At 33.7% G+C, this 19,499-nt stretch overlaps 1 protein-coding gene across 2 annotated transcripts in view; it reads left to right on the top strand.

The window, feature by feature from the left end:
* The window catches only part of PTPRQ (protein tyrosine phosphatase, receptor type, Q), a 219,873-nt gene that overhangs the window by 69,058 nt on the left and 131,316 nt on the right, over positions 1-19,499 (top strand). For both annotated transcript variants that reach the window (XM_014531678.1, XM_005884154.2), the window contains exons 18-25: positions 3,909-4,069; positions 4,780-4,925; positions 9,263-9,431; positions 10,901-11,191; positions 11,457-11,732; positions 12,106-12,257; positions 15,491-15,632; positions 17,293-17,562. In XM_014531678.1, the coding sequence (XP_014387164.1) occupies positions 3,909-4,069; positions 4,780-4,925; positions 9,263-9,431; positions 10,901-11,191; positions 11,457-11,732; positions 12,106-12,257; positions 15,491-15,632; positions 17,293-17,562 (1,607 nt within the window). The remainder of the gene's footprint in view (positions 1-3,908; positions 4,070-4,779; positions 4,926-9,262; positions 9,432-10,900; positions 11,192-11,456; positions 11,733-12,105; positions 12,258-15,490; positions 15,633-17,292; positions 17,563-19,499) is intronic.

The raw sequence follows: 19,499 nt of genomic DNA on the forward strand, positions 1-19,499 counted from the left end.
AGACAGGAAATTAATCTTAGTATTGCATGGGATATTTAATGTAACCATACACCCAAATTTCACACTCCTGGAGAAAACATCCCAAGAACGTTCCGTTACTCTCAGAATAAAATCCAAATTTCTTATTTAGCCAGAGGGAATCTTTCCACTCTCAGGGAATGAAAATGTTTCTCCTTCAACTCAAGCACAATTCCTCCTTCTGTCTTTTGGACCCTAATTCCTTGTCTTCTCCAAGGCCCTGGTTTATAAGTGCATTCTTAGCTTCAAACTCATTCTCTTCAGTGGATTTTTCCTCTAAATCTTATAAATATGTCTTTTTCTGCTAAAGGCAAACAAGCAAAACAAAATTAAGCCAAATCAACCAGCTAACCAAATGATGACAATAAGCAGTAGCAACAATTGAATACCCTATGTTGACTCAGACTTTCTCTGAGACCCTAGAAAAGCTTTAGGATTATAGAATGTGCAACTAATTATGCCTTGCTAGTTTGGGTCTGTTTAACAGCCAATTACTAAAGTACTGAAGTGTAACATAGAAGAGTAGTTTCCTTGTAGTGGGAACATATGAGGGATATAATGATTTGATAAAAAGTCAAGTAATTGGATATTGAAATTCTTTGTTTTGGGGTAGTGGAATTTAGTGAATAAAAGGATCTATCTAGAATCCTATATAACAAAAGGCTAATATGAAAATATTCCCCTTGACCAGGAGTTCAACCTGGAGTTTGACTAGGGGGCGGGGCCAAGTGGCCAACACCGCCCGCCCCACCATGGTCCTCTCCCCCTCTGCCGGCCCATCCTGATCAGCCCTGATCGGGGTGGGCCGGCCAGACCCCACCCATGCACAAATTTGTACAACAGGCCTCTAGTATTTAGATAAGAGCAGATTAAAGTTTTGAAAATGAATTTATAGAAATGAATTTAAATGAATGTATTATCAGATTAGATTGCCCACGGGAAACAAAATATAAAATGATGTAGTTTAGAAAGAAGACCTTGACCTTTCATAGGGGCTCCAACCTATCTAGAAAACCATTCAGGTTCACACTTAGGGAAATGGGAAAAAATCTTTAAGTCTTCCCAGGGGGTTTTTGTATTCATGATTACTTTATAGGGCATTGCTGCCTGGCATGGTCTTGATGTGATAAAAATTAAGCAAAGAAATTGCTAAAGCAAAGAAATACTTTTATGCTTTAGAATTTCCTTTATGCCCTAAAAATTATATTTTACTAAAGACCCAGTGCACGAATTTGTGCATGGGTGGGGTCCCTTGGCCTAGCTGGTGATTAGGGCTGATTGAGGGCTGTCTCGCCCAGACCCGATCGATCGGGGTGATCAGGGGGAGAGGGGAGGGGAGGCTGGCTGGGGCAGGATTGCAGGAGGCTTCAGTGCATGTCCAGCCCTCTCACACAGTCCTGATCGGCTGGACCCCAGCAACAAGCTAACCTACCTGTCAGAGCATCTGCCCCCTGGTGGTCCGTGCACATCATAGCGACTGGTCAAGGGGTCAGACACTTAGCATATTGTGCTTTTATTATACAGGATATTTTTCTGAATAATTTCAGAGTCATTTGAATAGTTTTGATTTCTCAAATTTCCAACAGCTTTAAAAATGTAATAAATTTCTAGAACTAAATCATTAAAATTATTTCACTGAAGATTCCCCTCGAGTTTTTTCTCAGTTTAAAAATGTATACTAATCAGGAGCTTTGGCTGATGTTGAAAGTTACGTATTTTAGAGGTTAAGTGTTGTGTGACATTTACATTCCTTCTATTTCTACGCTGTTTGTGACTGTGGATTTGTGAGTTAGACCTGCTTTGTCAGGTAGGCTTCCCTTCTTGCTCTTCTCACCTCACTCAACCTTCTATTCTACTCTCCATTCTTACAAACTAGCTCTGTAGTAAAGAACTTCCTGCATCTTTAGGGCTATTGTTTTATTTTCCTTTTCTACTCATTAGTCACAACTCATTTTTTGCTCATTCCTTTTTCTTTGCTTTCAGGCACTGGCGGGGGTAGGATTTATTATTCTCATCTCTAAGGAGGTCACATGGTTATTAATGAAAAGTTTTATAGTTATTTACTGCTTTTTCTTTCTGTATCTTACTCGTATTTATGTCCAATAGAACTCCTGACATAAAGTGGATACTCAGTAAATTTTGTTGAATTTTGCTGAATATTGATTGCATGCATGTCACCTCTAAATTCAGAGAGGGTGGAGAAGGTATATATCTTTGTATTTTTGGAGCACTGTCTAAAAGAACAATGATTCCTAACTCCAACATATATTGTTCTCTATTAAAAAGACTCAAATAAAATAAAGAAAACAAATAGCATGAACAAGTTATTAAAAAATGACCAATAAAATTATAAGAAGACATTGTATCTCACTCACCATCAGAGATGTGCAAATTACATAGATTTATTTTTTTTGTCAAACTTGCAGAAATAAGAAGATTAATACCCAGACTAGTAGTGAGAGTTTGCCAGCATGTCTATTTCCACATATTAGTGTTGGATTAGGTACATTGTAGTGTTCTGCTGACAGGAATGTAGACTTGGGAGAAGTTTCTATACAAAGGCCTATTTGTGTGAGACTAATAGCCACAGCCTTGAGTTTGAGGAGACCCTCTCCTGTAGTGTCAGTGAGGTCTAGGAAAGCTCTCCTGCTTTTGAAAAAGGACATCTGATCAAACTGTTTCCAACTGCTGAGTAATCTGGCCTATCCTACCTATCTCCAATAGCATTCTCTGAGTCCATATTTTTCTCACTCTGGTAAGTTTTCAATGTTTTTCAGATAACCATAATTATATAAGGAGTGAATTGATGCCTTTGTAATGGTAACACCATGGCTGAAATTTCTTTTTGTGGATACCCTTAATTCACCTAAAACCCTTTTAATTGTTCAAGAATTCACACATTTCAATGGTAAAGAAAGGACCTTTTATCTTCATAGAGAGTAACCATTGAAGTCTTAGATTCCTTGTGTTTCTAAAGAAGGAAAAATGAGATTATAAGAGATATGTATTTATTCTATGATGTTGGCCATATTTCATAAGTTATTTAATAATTAATTTTATTGCTCTTAAAATCTAAATTTATTTTAGAAATGCAGTTTTCACACCTCTATATACAGGTTCATTCTTTAATTTAGATTGTAATCTATACCCAATTCAAACCTATGGAGCCTGAACTAACATAAGTGAAATAAAATAATTGTAGGACACTTTTACTTAGCAATATTTTGTTCTTTGACTTTTTCCCCTTCTCCTGGATTTTACTACTTACTAGAAGAGTATTTATTTTCTTTTCTGGATTGACAGTGTAAATACTTTTAAGATTTTAATTGAATGAGAGATATGAACTCTATTTTTTCCTATATGTTATATGTACATTATTTTCAGTCTTGTTTCTAATTAAATAAATACATATTTGCTATTTTAGATACTACTATTCAGATATTTACTATTTATTTGAATTTGTCTGAAGTAGATATTACTTTTGTATAATATATGAAAAATGAGTTTGTTGATAAATACATATTACAAATAAGATTTTGTCAACACTTAAAGGACAAATATTTGAACAACTAAAACATTGGTATGAAAAAAATGCTGTGATTACTTTGAACATATAGTATTCCTAGAGATTCATTAAAATTAATCCAAGCAAACTCTAATATGAACACATTAGACATTGAATATATTTGAAAACAAAAGACATTCATTTATTGAATTCTGAAGTTCTCTCTTTCTAGCATTTCAGGATAAGTGGCATCATTATCTTATTAGTCTGGATTAATAAATTTCTGTGCACATGTTCATTTTTAATGTAATCTGCTCAATATATATATATGTAACATTTAATTTAAAAGTCAATTCTACAGATAATCTCTTTTTTTCTCTCTCAGGGATAGGTCATCATTAAGAACTATTAATGTAACTGAAATATCATTAGAGTTTTCAGATTTGGACTATAATGTTGAATATAACGCATATGTAACAGCTAGCACCAGATTTGGTGATGGAAAAAAAAGAAGCAATATTATTAACTTTCGAACACCTGAGGGAGGTGAGTTCTTATCCTTGTAGACCACGTAAAAGAATATCCTACCTATACAACATAAGTGTTAATTATAAATATGTATTATTAAGCCTAATATTTATCATTGGTTGGATGCAAAATTGCTTTTTGGTCACTTTCTAGCTGTGTGATAATGGAAAAGTTAGCTGATCTCTCTGTGCCTCAGTTTCCTATCTGTATTATGGAAACAATATAGTACCTACTTCACAAGGTTCTATGAGGATTTAATGAATCTATATTTGTAAATGCACTCAGAACAGAACTGGACACTTAGTAAACATTTTATGTGTTTGTTAAATGAGACAAAATAAAATGCACAAAGTCAGCTCTCTACCATTATCCTCTATTATTCGATTTAAAAATTCTAAGTTAGAATTTCATATTACATATTCTATATTGGAAACTCGTTATAATGTTGTTTTTCAATCCAGGGCAGTAGGCATGCTTCAGAGCTAAGATAGTGTTTTATGTTTAAGAATCAGTCTTTTCCTCTGCTTGGATATTGCTATAGTGTTAGAGGGATTGCCCATTGAGCCTTACGGATTTCATTTCTGACTTGTAATTAGATGATATTCCAATTTAAGTTGTTTTTTTTTGAAAAACAGTTATCAATTATCAAAGGCAAGTAAAATTTAGAACATTTCAGACATTATTTGGAGCCACAAGTTCAGTTTTCTGTTCAATTGCTTTTTTTATAGCACCGAGTGATCCCCCAAAAGATGTTCATTATGCAAATATCAGTTCTTCATCAATAATTCTCTTTTGGAAGCCACCTTCAAAACCTAATGGGGTTATACAATATTATTCTGTTTATTACAGAAATACTTCAGGTACTTTTGTGCAGGTAAGACCTGAGTTTTCTCCTAGTTCTTTATTTACATCCTTCAATTGATGATGGTATAGAGTCGGCATGGTAGAAAAAATAATTTATCTTACATTGATAATTATCTATAGTCATTTTATAAAGCTCCCAATGACAGAAAAATGTGGTGGAGAAATGTCAGATATATTTTAATCTCTCTATGTATGTGTACACACACACACATTTCTATATTAGCTTCAAAGGTATTATCAACAATGAAGCTGCCACCTATTTAAAACTCTGTATAAAAATATGGCCCAAATTCCACTCCTCTAAGAAGTGTTCTCTAAAGAGTTGATGGTTTCATTTACCCTCAATTATTTCCCAACTAAGACAAATTTTCTTTTGTTTGTATACAATATAAATAGCTCTCGTGTTTGGATATGTTTGTGTGTTTTTTATTTTTAAAAACTGTTTTCAATTGTTAGCTGGAGTAGTAATAACTATTATTACTATTATCCGATATAATGAAAACTAGAAATGTGGTTAACTTGAGGTATGCAAGGTACTAGACTCACACACTTTGCATATGGACACTTTCTAAGATATGAATGATAATATGAAAATAGCTAAAATGCAATTCATGTAGAAAATATTTTTTCAGCAGAATTTATCTTTCTAAACTAAATATTTTACAGAACTAATATGTATTAAAAGAATAAAATTGGACTGTGACTGGATCAGGATTGAGGAAAGATGGGCTATGATATGGAAAACACTCATTTAGAAAATATCCTGCCATTTACTGATAGACACTATGGACTGCACGTTGGTTGTGACTCTGGCCATTCCTATTTCTCTGTATCATTTTGAGCAGGAGAAGAGAGATAAGTCTTAGACATTCCAGGTTGCCTGATCCCATTTGTGACTGGCAACCCAGGCTTAGTTACTAGAGTGAGTCCTATGAGCAGCAATCTCTGGGCCTACAGTATGACTTGCTGCAGTGCATCTGTAGTAACGTTTACGCTAATGAATGGGGTCAGAGCAGAACTTTGCAAGCTGTCTCAGCACTAACCCAGCAGTGAGTAAAAGAAAGTCCAGAGGTTGGTTTGGTTTTACATTCCGTTCTAGGCCTGCTAAGAAAGGAGTAAGAGGGAGGATCCCTCTTTTTGCTATACCTCTTTGTTCTGCTCTATTTGGGGAAGAGATATGGGATTAGTATATAATTTATTAATATTTTCTAACTATAATGTTGTTTATACATTTAGCAATGTCATTATGTCACAGAGATGATTGGAACTGCAGATTTTTCTTTTTTCATAAATTGCCAAAAATTTGCTAAGTGGTGTCAATAATTCTGAATCTTACCAAAGCTTTTGCTTGTGTACAATTTACTTGATGGCTTATTCATGATTTTAATTTGGTTCTCTTTGTCCGTGTCTAAATAATCAAGAGTAAACATCTAACTCTGGTTTCAACATGATCTTCCGAGCCTCCTTATCCAAACCTGGGTATATAAAACAATCTCATTTGCAATTTATCTATCTTAGACAATGTAATATTTTATTAAATAATCTTGAGAATGCTTTTAAGTTTGACAGCTGCAAGAGGGCAAAAGCTAATGATGTTAAACATTTCACATATTTTTGAAGTTCATCTGTGCTTTAATTTCTTCCTACAGTTAATGTTAAATATAGCATCAAAATCTTCACGCCCTAATTTTCTATTTTGGATTGGCAGAATAGAAGAAATCCTCAAAGTCAAAATTATGTAATGGAATAAGTGTATAACTTATTTTCTTCCCCATGCTTTTCCTTCTCCTTCCCGCCGAGATTTGTAGAATTATCTCATGCATAGCACGTCATATTCTGATTCCCAGTCCTGGTATCTCATACTTGTCTTAGGCTCCCTTATGCTGTAACAAACAACCTGAAGAAAAGGGTCATGTGACACTTATCTTCCCATCTCCCAAAGTCCTCTGTACTGTATCATGCATAGGTTTAATACTCAATAAATAGTTTAATTGAGCCTGGCTGGTGTAGCTCAGTAGTTGAACATCTACGCAGGAACCAAGAATTCACAGGGTGGATTCCCAGTCAGGGCACATGCCCGGGTTTCAGCCTGGATCTCCAGTTAGGGGGCGTGCAGGAAGCAGCTGATTGATGATGTTCCGCTCTCATGGATGTTTCTACACTGAGTGGCCAGATTATTATGACCACCCCATCAGTACTTCATTGACACTTCCAAAAATACGGAATATTGAAAACTTCCTAAGCAAATACTCTCAAGGTTTTATTATTATTATTTGCATAACTAATTCACTTCATTGTACTGATGGGGTGGTCATAATAATCTGGCCACTCAGTGTAACTCTCTATCCATCTCCCTTCCTCTTTCTCTAAAAATCAATAAAAACATATTTTATTAAAAAAAACATCTTCCATCCCTGTCTATTCCCTTATAAAATATATTTTTAATTGAAAGGACATAAATTATTTTAATAGACCAACATTATTGTCAGTACTTAGTGATACTTTGGAGCACTTGAGTTTGTAGTGATCTTTCCTTCTTATTCTGGGGAAGTTAATCGCTCTACTACTACTTGACAATCCCCATTCTGCTCTCAATTGTTGCAAATTGTGTTTTATAAAGTGTATTAATGCTTCTGCGCTTTAATTTCTACCCACTCATGGCATGTCTCCTCAGTATGCCTGACTTTGTCTTAGTATATTGTAAAGTGCAATATAAATACTAGGTGATTAATCAAATTTGAAAAGTTTTTGCTAAATACCTTCTGACTATATTTCTATACACAAAAGAGTAAACCTTAATTAGATCATTTGAATCACAAGATTTTTTCCCAAAAATAAATAAAGGAATGAAATAATTTAGATAATTGATTTAATTCTAAATTTGTTATATCTTTACATGTCTATGCATGTCTATGCACACTCAGTATAAATAACTTCTGGCTGATTCAAAATAATTTGTGACTTAATTGTCATCAAGGTCATATAATAGGTAATCAGAATAAATTCTATTATAAAGAAAAATTAAAAGTTACACCAAAAAACTATGTTAACATTTTACATGGTACTTTATATAAGCTTGTTATTCTATGTGTGAAGTAGATTTGTTGGAAAATATTGAAATTCACAAATCATATTTTGTGTGAGATTGTTACATTAATTTAATTTGTCTGCTCCTAAATAAATCACCACAAAATTGTAATAGATCTTCTATTATACTCATTCTTCTCTTCTTCCCCAAATATTGGCAAAGGAACCTCAAAAACTTGCTGAATTTAATTTGTTGATATGGTGTAAAATCATCCTAACTACGAATTTTAGTCAAATTGATTATTCAATGTTATTAAGTTAAATTACCTAATTGCCATTTGTTGTTTTTTGTTATGTGCGGACATGGTTTTAATTGCTTAATGTGCTTCATATCATCTAATCCCTAAAGCTCTCTGTGAAGTAGAAATGGTTATTCCCATTTTATAGTTGAGGAAGAAGGCGCTGTGAGCTTAGATGATGTTCCCAGAGCTATCCTGCCAGAATGAAGACAGGTTTATAGAACTCTATGTAAGGGCTTTGTGTAGATTGGAATGATTTAGATTTCTCTATGTAGATGAACATATTACAAATTGATTCATACTAATTGCCAAATGTTTTTTTTGTTAAAAGTCTGTTTTCCTCTATTTTAAAATTTATTTTCTTTGTGTGTTTTGTGTTTAATATTTGCTCGAGAGAAAATGATCGTATAAATTTCCCAATAATTTAAACAATGCCTTGGGACCAATATAACTAGGAGTCAGGCCAGAAATTTATAAAATTTCTTACTCTGCATATAAGAGAGTGTATCTAACTGCCCTCCTCTCCTCCCCAGGATTATAGAGAACAAGAAGACTCATTAAAGATGAATAATTATATTTAGTTAATAGAAAGAGATGAATACTTTCATAATTCCTTCTTCTTTAATAGGAAGGAAAAATTAAAAATATATTATACTCTCAAATTTTAAAATATATCATTAACATTTTGAAAAATACTTGAATGTTTCATAAGAAAGCTAACACTGTCAGCAAAGATGTAGCATTTTTCAGTTGGTCATTGGACCTTCTTCATTGCTAAGAGTTTTGTTCTCTTTGCTGCTCTATATATTGATTTTTTAATAAAAACTGCTACCATAGATTCCTCTTTTAGTACAAACATATTTCCAGTTTAATTATTGCAATAAAATGTCCTATGTTAATTTTCCTCAAAGATTAACATATTAAAATAATGAGGCAACCAATTCATGAATAATTATTTTGAAATGTTCATGTATACTAAAACTATATTCTGAACAATTAAAACAATATGTTTATTTTTCAGAATTTTACACTCCATGAAGTCACCAATGACTTTGACAATATGACCGTATCTGCAATAATAGATAAACTGGCAATATTCAGCTACTATACATTTTGGGTAACAGCAAGTACTTCAGTTGGAAATGGGAATAAAAGCAGTGACATAGTTCAAGTATACACAGATCAAGACAGTATGTAAATGAAAAGTATTTATTAATATTTAATAGGATTAACTTAAAACTTTATAATTATTTCACAACCTTCTATTTGTATGTATTTGTAGTAAGACCTACATTTTATTTAGGCACATTTAACTAGTCATTATAAAAGTTTGAAAATGCATTTAACATAGCTATAAAACTATTACAATAATAATAGCCTTTCTCTTCATATAAACTGCTACCATTTATTCATGAAAATTGTGTTGCTGTTATTGCTTCAAAGGATGTCACAGCCATTCGGTTTGGCCATGAAAAACCGTTGTACACATGGATGGGTTTTCTAATAGCTGCTATGCTTACCCATTTGCTTTAGGAAATACACTTTTTTCTCTAGCAGCTATTTCATTTCAGTCTTTTAATCCACATATGACTCTATGCAGCATCTTTGTTTGTTTTGTATTTGTGACTAATATGCCCAGAATAACTTTTTAACCCCAGAAGTTTCTTGTATGCGGCTTCTGCAGAATCTTGTTTGTGCTAACTATAATGACTGAAACTATCAATGTTTTTTAGGTTTCAGCTTTGAGAATATGATACATGGATCATTGCCTATTTCTTCTTATGGTTGTAACTTTTATTCATTTTAATATTATTTTACATTAGTTTCAGGTTTGCAGCATAGTGGTTAGACAATCATATACTTTACAAAGTATTCTTCCTGATATTTCCAGTACCCATCTGGCACTATACATAGTGATTATAATATTATTGACTATATTCCCTATGTTGTACTTTACATCCCTGTGACTATTTTGTAACTACCAACTTGTATTTGCTAATCCCTTCAACTGGTCCCCCAATCCCACCTTGTCCACTTTTATTTAAAGACTAGTCTCATATTGAGAAATGGTATTGACCTCTACTTCTGAGAGTAAAATTCCATGTTTATCATCTGAAGATTATAAGTTGACAGACTATATATACGAGGAGTGAATGCTTTCCTTGTTGGAACAATCTTTAAATAGTTCACAAGTTAACCAGCAGAATAAGATATGGTAAAATATATGGAGATATTTGTTTACATAGACTTTAACAAAAGTGTTTTAATGCAATATGTGGTTAATATTATTTCAGGCATTTTTTAGAAACAAAAATATTTTATAGCTAATTACATTATTGCAATAAAATACACACGCATACATGCATATCTACACACTCATAATCTCCATATTGTAAGAAAGAAAAGCCAAGAGAATATTATAGAAAAATAATTCTCACACATAATAGATGTGTGAGATGACAGGACTTATTTTGAATGATTTTTAATATTATTTAGAAGATATTTTATAATAGGTGATATTTACTGTATCTGCATTTAAACAATTTAAGAACTGATGATGCAATAGATGCCATTTTAACAATATCCTCAGTTTGTGAATTTAGTTAACATTATTTAGGGTGACTGATAATTTTTATATTTTGCACACTACCTGTCATAGTACCTGAAGGGCCTGTTGGAAACCTGACTTATGAGTCCATTTCGTCAACTGCAATAAATGTAAGCTGGGGCCCACCACCTCAACCCAACGGTCTAGTCTTCTACTATGTCTCTCTGAGCTTACAGCAGACTCCTCGCCACGTAAGACCACCTCTAGTTACATATGAGACAAGCATGTATTTTGATAATCTGGAAAAATACACTGATTATATATTAAAAATCACTCCATCAACCGAAAAGGGATTTTCTGATACCTATACTGCCCAGCTACACATCAAAACTGAAGAAGATGGTAGGCTGGATCCTTTTATTGTCTATTAAGTAGATTGTGTTTTTTTTTTTTAATTTATATTTCTTTCTGACAGAAAACATTATTTTTATAATTATATAGATTATTTATTCTCAAGTAACTAGCCTTTCGATAAACACAATAAGCTATAAGTTTCTTAAAATTTAAATAATTAGATGCTAATAAAATGAAGTCCCATTATTATTAAAGCCTTTTTAAAATGCTAATTCACTTTGGTTTCATTTAATATTCTTTTTTTCTTTTATAGTCCCAGAAACTTCACCAATAATCAACACTTTTAAAAACCTTTCCTCTACCTCAGTTCTCTTATCATGGGATCCCCCAGTAAAACCAAATGGTGCCATAATAAGTTATGATTTAACTTTACAAGGACCAAATGAAAGCTATTCTTTCATTACTTCTGATAACTATATAATATTGGAAGAGCTCTCACCATTTACACTATATAGTATTTTTGCTGCTGCAAGAACTGTAAAGGGACTCGGTCCTTCCAGTGTTCTTTTCTTTTACACAGACGAGTCAGGTAAGCCGGAATGCCTATTTCTTCCAATGCTTCACTGTTGCAGCACTTGCTCTCTCTTTTGAAAGGAACCGCATGGAAATGAGAGGATATTTGATTGTCTATTTGTAACAGGTTTACAACTATTCATCTACTTCGCTTAACTTTTATTCTTTTTTCTTCTTTAATTCGGGCTTCAGAACGAAGTGTTCTGTTTAAAGCTGCTTTGGAACTACTGGGTTCCAAAAACATCATTGTTTATGCTATTGGTTTCTGAAATTAAAATATGATCATTTTGTAAGTCTTTCTTAACTAGTGTCTTCAGGAAGCTACAGTCACAATGATATTTTCATGTTAAAAATCACGAATATAAGTTTTATAATGTGTTTTCCTACAGTGCCTTTAGCACCTCCTCAAAATTTGACTTTAATCAACTACACTTCAGATTCTGTGTGGCTGCAATGGAGCCCGAGTCCTGTGCCAGGCGGTATTGTTAAAGTATATAGTTTTAAAATTCATGAACATGAAACTGATACTATATTTTATAAGGTAGGTTGATTATGACAGTATATTTTTATTTAAAAAATTCAGAACGTGAATGAAACTTTTGGCATGCAGGGAGAAAATGGATTGCTTTAAACAAAACAAGGGCCATCTTTCAAGAAACATTTTTAGTTCCCTGCAATTGAAGGATGCTTACGGAAAACACAGAAAATACTTGCCAAATATGGAAACTGAAGAGTTCATAGAATGATTTACTTAGAATTTCTAACTTCTACACGTCTGCATTTTAAGAAATAATTGCACCATTTTGTGAGTGCTGGAAAGTACATAGTAAAATATTTTTCAGACTAAAAACTGTTATTATCTTAAATGTAATATATTTCTATTTGTTGTTAGAATGAAGTGCCAAGTTAATGGTTTTAACCTTTTCTGAAAAGTGTTTTTACTGGACTTCTGGTAATCTTCCCTGATAGCATATAATCCCACACTAATTGGTATTTTAAGATGTATCATTATCTTTTACTTGCAACACTAATTAGTTTGCAGCACTAAACACCCTTTCCCTCCTCCATTTTTAGGTCTCAGAATCAATGAAAACTAGCCAAAGAACTGATGTAACAAAAGGACTGAAATATACTTCTATGATTTCTAGCATTTAATTGCCAAAATATGTTATAATACATGACATTTATTTTTTTAAAGTGTTCTTTTTTCCCAAAGGCAAATTGAAGCACTGGTATGCTCTTATTTAGTTATAGCAAGAAGAGTACAAAAAATCTGCAGTAAACATTGTTGTTATATGCATTTCAATTTATTGCTGATGGTAAATCATTTTTATAGTGTATGTAGCTTACAAAGGAAATAGTAAAAATCAAAATCTGTGATTAAGATTATATCATAAGAAACAAATAACTTTCTGGAAATCAATGTATTACTTCAAAATCTGAAAGGCTCAGTAGAATTTGAATTATATTTAGTACTCCATAAATGTGGACTCTCTTTCCCAACAGTGTGAAATTATATTAATGACCTAAAGTCTCTAGCCCTCTAATATCTATCTCTTTTCTAATCTTAACATTTTCCAACTTTTAATTTGCTTTGGCTATAGGGGTCAGTGGCAAATAGATATTAAAAGGGAAAAATGAATCATTTTCTTAATGTGATCTTGTTTGTGGGATAATGGGTATGTGTGTTAGAGCATGGGTGTCATTGTGTGATCTTTTCTTCTCAGAACAGTGATCTCCAGCATCGACGCCATTACTTTTAAGAGTTACTGCTCTGCGTTAGACAAGTTGTTTAACCTCTTATGACTCAGTTTCTTTAAGTGCCAAATGGGAGTTATAAAGATACATACCTTAAAAAGTGAGGGTTAGAAGGAAGAATCTACAAAAAGCACTTAGGACTATCCCTGGCATGTGATAAGTGTGTTAGCTATTATTGTTATTATACATAGTGATAAAAAGAACAAAATATCCATCCAGCAATATAATAGCCCTAAGTATAACATGACATTATGTCATAATCTTACTATGAAAATAAGTTGTATTCTAAGATTTTTAGACATTCTGTTCTCTCAATATGAATACTATCATTAACATTCCACTGGCAGCAAAATACAATCTTTATACCATAAAGTATTGATTATATAATTTTGGGGTGGAGAACATAGTTTTTCTTTAAAATCTACTACTCTTAGCTCCTCTTTTTACATCTATTTTCTCTTCCATCAATTCTCACGATCTTGTTTTCTTTCACTGTACTCTCATGCCACCTTTTTCTTTTCTTGACATCTAATTTACTGTATCTAGTTCCCTCCCACTGTTTTGTTTTCTCTATATTCCTATTTTTCTTTCTATGTTTTCATCCACCCCTATGCCACAACAGTATCAGTTTCTATTATTTATTTTTATTTTTTCGAGTTATATGTGGGTTCATGGAGGTAGAGTACTCCAGAGCCACTCCAAATGTCTGCCATGCCAGTCACTCCAGAGTGGTTCCCAAGGAGATCAAGAAGATCCGGGTCTGCAGATAACTCAGGCCGGTCCTGTATCCTGAAATCGTTTATTCAGTGAAAAGTTCTATTAAAAGATGTTCAGCAATACTCCTCACTTAGGTCTTCTTACTGTTATTCTTGTGTCAACCTGTTTACTATCCACTCTCACACTTTCATTGTCAACTCTTGAGTTCAGGCACTTCTCTGGGTACCAGCCTTTCTAACCAAAATCAAAATATACCTACACTGTGTTTAATTTTTTCTTAGTAGCAATTGTTTGTAGATTTCTCTAATTAATATTAAAATTCCTTGATGACAGGGGCCATGCCTTATATGTTCTTTAATATGCTGGTTATCTGACAGTATGCTTTGTAAATAGTAAGTGTGAAAAAATGAAAGGAAATAGTGTAATGTAGTGAGTTCAAGGACTTGCCGGAGATTAATTTAAAATATGATTCTAAGTACCCAAGAGTTAGTAATCTTGCTAAATTTCTGTTACTGAAATATTTAATAAATAAGTCAAAGTGTTTTATATTTTGGGTCAGATATAATGCAATATTCTTAAAGTTATACCACAAAGGATATTGTCTTATTCTTTATTTAACTGCTCTCTTGGTTAGGATAATTATCTTTGAATGAAAATTTCATACTCAATGGTAAAATTTTCTATGAGAAAACATTTTCTTTCTTGGGTGCCTGTGCTGTTTTCTTTCTTATCTCTTTTTCCTAAAGTTCTGTAAAATAGGAAATGTAGGAGTTGTCTAGGAAAACTCATAATATAAGCTTCATAGGAGCAGATATTTGTTTATTCACTGCTGTATTCCCTTGCTTAGCATATAGTAGATGATGAATTAATTTACTTAAACAGAATATTATTGGGTATTTAAAATGAATTTAGATGAATTCAAGAAAAATCAAGTATCTCTGACCACCTGTAAAATGGATTTAAATTGAGGACTTTAATTTTGGTATATTTAAAGAAAGTAATTAGGATGTAATTCCAAGTAAGAATCTGGGAGGCAAAATGAAAACAAAATAATCTAGTCTTTTAAGAAATGTCAATAATGAGATTCTTCATGCTGAATGTCCAGTTTATCCTTGCATTATCAGCTGTGCACTCCCTGCGCCACAAAAACATTTAATATTTTCTCTTTTAATTAAAATGTCCATGCTTATTAAATCATAGGTTAAACATGGCATAACTTTGATGTGTTGAAATATGTCTTCCAGTTACAAACACATTTTTGATGATGCATTGTGATTAATTTGTTTTCCTACTTTTCAGAATATTTCAGGTTTTCAAACTGAAGCCAAGCTTGTTGGACTGGAGCCAGTCAGCACCTACTCTATCAGCATCTCTGCCTTCACCAAAGTGGGAAATGGCAATCAATTTAGTAATGTACTAAAATTCACAACCCAAGAATCAGGTTAGACACAGCATTTTGAATCACCTAAGATATTTCATTTGTATTTAACCCTTTCCCCTTCCCTTTTTCAGTTTATGTGATAAAGTATTATTTAATAGTTCACTCAAATGGAAGTTGAATTTTAATTCTTTAAAACTAGGCTGGGTCTTGTCTGCTATCAAATACATGTGTTCATATGCATATATTCACACTTTTGTTTTCTTTTTAAACTGAGGAAATTTTAACAAAAGACTAGTTTAGGAACAAAGCAGGATCTATATATCTGTAAAAGTACTTAATTCCTAAGACCACAGCATTCTGTACCCTGATTGGTTAAATAATAGGACATTTTCAACTTTAAGAGTTATAACATCAGCTGGTTAATTCATAGTTTTTAGCTACAGTCAGTGAAATAGATGTTCACAAAATTCAGTTTTGTACATTAACTTTAAGCAAGTTATCAACTGCCTCTTGTTAACATATTTTATGACTATATTGTGATATGTTTTTGAAAAGAAAGAAGCAAATAATTAATGATATTTAATTGCTGGAACCTTGGATTAGATGTGAAATTGTCTTTTCTTTAATGTTAAATTTCACTCATTCTGTAAGTATTCTCCTGTAGTTCTGATGCCTGTATCTTCCAGAGGAAGACAAACGGGTGTGTAAAGACATAAATTTGGATCAGGGGAGAGAGCTGTAAACAAGTCAAATTTACTTGAATATTCTTTCAATAACTGTGATTTACATAATGACAGCTAGTTGGTTCCTTTCACTACTTGTTTGCAATCTATTAACTATCTGTATTCTAATTTTCCTTGTAGCATCCTCTTTTCACTATAATAGGATAAGCTATGCTGACATTAGGGGTCGTCAGGTAATTCAACATTTCCATGGGAACTAACCAGTCTCTCCAGCCTGCCAGTCACTGTGGTGGGCTGGGTATTTATTGCTCTTTAACTATGTCTACCATAAAAAGAGCACTTCTGAAAAAAACGGGGTCACTTCCAAGTGAATTCAGAGAAGTTCTAGGGAAACGTGGACTGATTTAAATCTTCCCTTTGACGATTTTTATAAAAAAAATTAAAAACTAGGACTGATTTAAATCTTCCCTTCAACGATTTTTATAAATGTACTGAAGAATCAGGTCTTCACAATTCTTCCAAGGAGGCCATCTCCATATAAAAGCACCCCCCACCTCAAATTGGTTACATGTCTGCTGGTACTGTTAGGCCCCGATGAGCCATATCAGGGAGGCACCCTATATCTTTGTTTTGCACAAAAAAGTTTTCATAATAAAGTATTGCTAAGACTTCTCCTTCCTGATTAAGAAATAAAGGAGCAGGTTTCAGTGCCTGCCTGAACTTGAAACTATGCAGTTGCCTCTGACTATGCAGTTTTGAGGATGTGATTGCGGCTTTGGCCTAGGAAAATATTAAGTGAATGGTTTAGTATTGTAAGGATTAACAAGAGAGCAGAGAAAATAGACCAACTGCCATTTGTTTTAGCTAAAAGGGGGTCATATGTAAAAAAGGGAACTTTTTGAGCACAAATTGAACCGTTGATATGTTAAATTTTTATTCTGCTGCTACTAGATATGATTTTATTTAGCAATCACATAATTAAATGATGTATCTACTACATGTGTATAAATTTTAACTTTAGGCATTTATCTCTTAAGTTCCAGATGTTGTACAGAACATACGGTGTGAGGCAACTAGCTGGCAGTCCGCTTTAGTGAGGTGGGACCCACCCCAAAAGGCAAATGGAGTGATTACACATTATATGATAACAGTTGAGAGGAATTCTACAAAAGTCTTACCCCAAGATCACATGTATATGTTCATGAAACTTCTTGCCAATACCTCATATGTCTTTAAAATAAGAGCTTCAACCTCAGCGGGTGAAGGCGATGAAAGTACTTGCAATATCAGCACGCTACCTGAAACAGGTAACTAATCTGAAACAGGTAATTTACCTGAAAGAGATAACTAATCAGAAACAGGTAACTATTCATGGATTATGTCATACGTTTGTCAATATCATTATAATCTTTATAGCATGTTTATCTAAAGATATAAAAAAATATTGAAAAGTGCAAAACATACTTTTTTATCACATGTGTTAGCAGAGTACCAGGTATGTTGTATATTGACTCCTCTTTACAACACTGGTAGATCAAAACGGGAAAAAGGAGAGAAAATCTGTTTTACTGTGTCTCCACAAATATCTGTTCCTTACTATCCAAACTCCAAACTTACTAAGTTATGCTTTATTATAATTTAAAATAGGGAATGAATTTGTAAATTTTTGTATTTCTTAATTTATTTTATGGGATTCTAGAATCTTCTCTACTTCCATGGCTGCAGTGTCAGACTCACTTTCATATGATTCCTTCCCTATGCCAGACTTTTTTCTTTATATTATTTGACTAAAAATAATCCAGGTCACTAAGGCCTGGTCTACAAAGGAAACTCATTCTTTCTAACAGTGGTCCATCTTATGTCATGATCTCCTTCATCCTCCAAGTTCTCCAACATGGAACAGACGCATATAGATGAAAACCTGATTTCTTCTTGGTAACACCACTTCCTTGGAGGTCTTCCCTAGTGGAGACTGTGGGTATTGGCATAATTATTTACCTTTGGCACATCCAGATTCTTCATCTTGGAAACATCTTTTAACCCTTCCCTTTTTTTTTTGAAATCAGTGTCACCCAGTTTTACTTCACTTTTCTATCCTTGAGGCTATAAACTGAAGAACTTCAAGGTACGGAGTACCTTCTCCCTGACTTCAGCATCCGATCAGCATTCTTTCCTTCTCATCCTTCAAATGCGACATCTCTTCAGATGCCTTTGTTCTTCCTGTTCAGCTGCAACGGATGCATTTCAACACCTTTTTCTTGATCCTTAGATCTCAAACCATGTAATTGGGACTCATCTTCCAGGAGATTCCCAAATCTGAGAGGATCCCCCTGTTTGTTTTTACCAGATCCTGGCTGATGAGTAATGCCAGGAAAAAAAAAGAAATAGTTCTACCTTGTTCAGCTATACACTCACCTTCTTGAAGTCTCCCAGAGACTTCACAGTCTTCTCTACATCCCTGTGTACACTCCATTAATTGTCCATAGAAAATTTCTGCTCCCGTTCTGACTATATTCTACTCACACCATCATCCATATTTGATATTATCACTCATTTTACTAGTAATATAAAATATATTGATTTGCTCTCCTTAAAATTTTACCCATATCTTCATTTATACTCTCCAGATATTCTCTCAGCAATGTCATTGCCCTCTTATTTTCAGGAATCTAGCTGCTCATTTTTGTTTCAATCTCATGTCTCCCCTAGAACATTATTTAATCAATTTAGTCTCTTCTGCTTTTTATCCCTCCTCCCCTCTTGTGCATGCTTGCACACCTCCTCTCTCTCCCCCCTCTCTCTTTCTTTCTCTTTTTATCTCTATCTCTATCTATCTCTCTGTCTCTCTTGCACACACACACACACACACACACACATACACACACACAGTTAGAAAATTTCAACTGAGGACTAGGTTGATATTCATATTGAAAATGAAATTTATGTTGGATGAATTCTTCTCTATCTTAGTTTTCTATGCCTGTTATTTATAACTAGAGGCCCAGTGCACAAAAATTTGTGCATTCGCGGGGGGGGGGCCCTCAGCCTGGTCTGTGCCCTCTCGCAGTCTGGGACCCCTCGGGGGATGACCACCTGCTGGCTTAGGCCTGCTCCCCGGGGGATTGGGCCTAAGATGGCAATCAGACATCCCTCTGGCAGCCCAGCAGCCCTCGGGGGATGTCCACTTGCCAGCGGGGAGCAGGCCTAAACTGCAGTCGGACATCCTTAGCGCTGCTGAGGAGGC

The sequence above is a fragment of the Myotis brandtii genome, unplaced genomic scaffold, assembly GCF_000412655.1.
Source record: "Myotis brandtii unplaced genomic scaffold, ASM41265v1 scaffold82, whole genome shotgun sequence".
NCBI classification, from domain to species: Eukaryota; Metazoa; Chordata; class Mammalia; order Chiroptera; family Vespertilionidae; genus Myotis; species Myotis brandtii.